Below are 4,446 nucleotides of genomic sequence, written 5' to 3'. Positions count from 1 at the left end.
CACTCAGCTGTGTCACTGAGGACTGCATTGTCATGGGAGCCATAATGGTGGGAAGATGCCACATAGTTCAGCCAGGTATGGGAAGAGTCACTGAATAAGAAGACTTAAGACATTGGCTGGCAGGTAGGAAAGTGTCTTGCTAGACATCATTTTTTTTCTTTCTTTTTTTTCCTTCACCCAAAGATAATGTTTTTATTTTATTTTTTAAATATTCTTATATGTTTTTATTTATTTCAGAGAAGTGACCTCCTGGTTCATAGATCGACACTCAACCCTGAGCCACACTGCCGGGCTGTTTTCATTTATTTTAGAGAGAGAGAGGGAAACACACGCCCGGACAGGGAATCTAACCCAAAACTTAGCTATGTGCCCTGACCAGGATTCAAACCCACAACCTGTTGGTGTACGAGACAATGCTCTAACCCATGGTCGGCAAACCGCGACTCACGAGCCACATGCGGCTCTTTGGCCCCTTGAGTCTGGGTAGAAAGGGAGAGGGAGATATAGAAACATCAATGAGACAGGATCATTTTAATTAGCTGCCTCCTGCATGCTCCCTACTGGGGATCAAACTTGCAACCCAAGCATGTGAATCAAACCATGATCTCCTGGTTTATAGATTGACACTCACTTTTTAGTTTATGAGCCACACTACTGGGCTGTTTTTATTTATTTGAGAGAGAGAGAAAAACACATGCCCAGACAGGGAATCTAACCCAAAACTTAGCTATATGCCCTGACCAGCATTCAAACCCACAACCTGTTGGTGTATGGGACAATGCTCTAACCCATGGTCGGCAGGTTCGTGAGCCACATGGGGCTCTTTGGCTCCTTGAGTATGGCTCTTCCACAAAATACCACATGCAGGCACGCATGTACAAGGCGATTGAAACTTCATGGCCCATGCGCAGAAGTCGGTATTTTGTGGAAGAGCAAGTATTTTGTGGAAGAGCCACACTCAAGGGGCCAAAGAGCCGCATGTGGCTCATGAGCCACAGTTTGCCGACCACTGCTAACCAACTGAGCTCGCTAGACATTACTTTCTGATTCACAAATTTCTTTATGGCTCATCTACACCCACACACACACACTTACACACACACACACAAACTAGACTGCAAAATTTAAACGTTTAGCTGTGAACAATAACCTTATTTATTTTATGTTCTTTTAACAATTTAGCAAGTGCTTTCATATCTCATTTCTCTTTATCCTCACAACAACTCTGGAAGGTATACATAGCAGGCAGCCTTGGTATCTCTGTTCTCCTAAAGGAATTGTAGAGTTAAAGGCTGAAATAACTTCCCAACTTAAAACAGCTATCAATTGGTTAAGACGGGATTAGATCCCATGTCTTCTTACTCTTAGTCACACACACACACACACACTCACAAACTAGACTACAAAATGTGAACATTTAGCTGTGAACAATAACCTTATTTATTTTACCTTCTTTTAACAATTTAGCAAGTGCTTTCATGTCTCATTTCTCTTTATCCTCACAACAACCCCGGGAGGTATACATAGCAGGCAGCCTTGGGATCTCTGTTCTCCTAAAGGATTTGTAGAGTTAAAGGCTGAAATACCTTCCCAACTTCACACAGCTATCAATTGGTTAAGACGGGACTAGATCCCATGTCTTCTTACTTTTAGTTAAGTACTCCTTTGCATGATGCACCAAATAAGGCTGCCTGAGAAACATATCCCACCATCCACTACCAAAACTCAGCATCTGAATGGAGACCAGGCTACAGGAGCTAAAAATGCTACATAAAATAGGGTTCTCCCCAGTGAGTAAACAGCAATCAAACGGAAAATTGACTGCTTCCCTTCTGACCTGCTAATCTGAAGTCAGTCTGCCCATTAATTCTTTTCACCTTTTACACTCCCAGGAAGAGGGGGAGCAGGGGGAGCCAGGCTGGTGCTGGGGACGGAGGATGGGGCGGTTGGGAAGGAAGATTATGGAAGTACTTGGTGAGGGCGGGGAGCAAGGGTTGGGTAGGTAGAGCCTACAGAATCAAAGCCAATGTTTCTCAATCTCTATTTTACTGCCTCTCAGAGGGGCAATAGAATTTTTTTCTCTAATGATCTCTTTATGAAATTTTAAAACCACAGAGAGACAATGTATCTTTTTTATGTACAGTATGTATATCAGAGCTTTACACATAAAAAGGAAAAGGTTTTTTTCACCCCCTTGGGGGCAGTATTGCCCCCCTTAAGAATACATAAACTAGCCCTAACCAGTTTGGCTCAGTGGATAGAGCATCCATCTGCAGACTGAAGGGTCCCAGGTTTGATTCCTGTCAAGGGCATGTACCTGGGTTGCGGGCACATCCTCAGTAGGGAGTGTGCAGGAGGCAGCTGAATCGATGTTTCTCTTTCATTGATGTTTCTAACTCTCTATCCCTCTCCCTTCCCCTGTGTATAAAATCAATAAAATAGATTTTTTTTAAATCCTGTATAATGGAGCTAATATGCAAATTGTCATCACACTGTAATTGATGTTTCTCTCTCATTGATGTTTCTAACTCTCTATCCCTCTCCCTTCCTCTCTGTAAAAAAATCAATAAAATATATTTTAAAAAAAGAATACATAAACTAGATGACATCACTACTCAAAGCATCCCCTGTGAGTTCACCTGCATGAAACCGACCCGAGGCACCGGTAGGTGTCTATTCTCGTTCTGACAAGGGAACAGTAGGAAGCAATGGCTCTGGAAGGAAGGCAAGCGGGCAACCCGAACGTGCACGTCAAGTCCCACTCAGGCTTACTGAGCTTTTAAGAACCTTATAAAATCTTGGCTGCAGATCTTATATTCGATCAATACATTCCGGAAAACACTAAATTAGAAGTAAACTAATAAATTTCAAATATCTGTGTTTGACGTATATTAGCGTATATGCATATGTGACTGTACACGTGACTGAGAAAAAGAATCTGGTACCTAATATCTGGGAATAATGCAAATTGCCAGAAATGAGCTTCATCTTTGGTTCCTGTCATTCTCAGTTAATGAGAAAAGGGAAGATCTATTCGCAAGGTGGCTTCCATCAGCCCAGGTGTCTTTTTCCTTTAAGGTTTCATGCCAGCGTTTTACTTTCAGGGGTGACAATCGGGGCGGGCTACAGCCTCGCCCAGCTGAATGATGCCTTAGCTTTTATTGTTTCGGAGCAACCAAAGGAGAAGACTAAGACCTACCGTGCCCTCCGGACGCACCTGAGGACGCTTGCCGGAGTCCAGATCAGGAGTATGGCGGTAGGTTCTCTAGTGTCATAGGAAATGAGCTGAGGGTACAGTCAGCCATACAGTTCTGTTCAGCCATACAGAGCAAACATCACTCTGAAGAGGAAACCCAACAAGTCAGTGTTGAATAAATCTCTGCAACATGAGTGTGTGTGTGTGTGTGTGTGTGTGTGTGCGCGCGCGCTCGTGTGTGCGTGCATGCTCGAGAAGGTCACATTGTGTGCATGTGTGTGCCCAGAGTGAGAAGCAGCATATTATATAACAAGATTATGCTTCTGGAATCTGAAGGGGCCCATTGATTCTCTTTCATCATTGATGTTTCTCGCTCTCTCTCCCTCTCCCTTCCTCTCTGAAGTCAATAAAATATATTTTAAAAAATAAAATAAAAATTAAGGTTCAACCCAATGGACTGTCTCTAAGATCCTGTCTGGCTCTAACAGACTGTGAAAGGTGTCTTACCCAAGGTTTAGTAAACAAGAGCCTGCCTTTCTGAAATACTCTTTTATGGATGGTTCTCCTCTTAGAGCTTTGCGATGAGGTCAGTTTCCAAACATGTGTATCCCAAATGTCAATTCTTGGACATCCCCAGTTATCTAGTTTATCAAGGTTTCCTATTATCTAAGATTTAAGAGAAATTTTGTTCAAACCACTACCCATTCCACACATGGTGAGTAGTTCAGTGGGGCTGAGCGGGGGACACATTTTTCCTAGTTGTCTCTGGCTCCATTTCTGTTGATTCTCAAAATCCACCATATGTTTTCACCTTGGCCATCTTCTATCCCTTTTTCTGGACCATGTCTTCCTCTCACAGTCTTGCCTTCTTAGCTCCCTTCAAATGGCCTCCTTATTGACAGTTTGGGCACAGCAGCACCGCAAACATTTAGAAAATTAGTTCCATTTCCCGGTTCTTTAGAGTTTCCTCAGGCTGCAGTCTGCATCTTCCCTTGTGTTACAGAACACTCACTCTAGGGCCAGTTCTCAAAGACAGCTGTCTCCTCGTTACACATGGGAAAGGAATATTTTCTCAGGCAATGAGTCTGAATGGAGTCAGGGGTGGGAACCTTGCCCCGTATGTTGTCTGAATCTACTTCACTGCCCCAAAACTCTGCCAGATCTTTCTACGAAGCAGAGAATTAAAAGCTTACACAAGATCCCTGCATGCATAATTGCTTATCTGTTAAATAGCTAAGGAAATTTCCTGT

General features: G+C 43.1%; 1 protein-coding gene across 1 annotated transcript in view; it reads left to right on the top strand.

The window, feature by feature from the left end:
* Positions 1 to 4,446, top strand: part of LOC102757353 (aldehyde oxidase 4-like) — a gene marked incomplete at its 3' end in the record, with an annotated part of 21,650 nt that overhangs the window by 2,756 nt on the left and 14,448 nt on the right. Inside the window, exon 5 of the mRNA XM_015569153.1 lies at positions 3,105 to 3,256. Coding sequence (XP_015424639.1) covers positions 3,105 to 3,256 — 152 coding nt within the window. The remainder of the gene's footprint in view (positions 1 to 3,104; positions 3,257 to 4,446) is intronic.

This window comes from Myotis davidii, unplaced genomic scaffold (genome assembly GCF_000327345.1).
Source record: "Myotis davidii unplaced genomic scaffold, ASM32734v1 scaffold945, whole genome shotgun sequence".
Taxonomy (NCBI): Eukaryota; Metazoa; Chordata; class Mammalia; order Chiroptera; family Vespertilionidae; genus Myotis; species Myotis davidii.
This window is presented reverse-complemented; position numbering and strand designations above follow the sequence as displayed.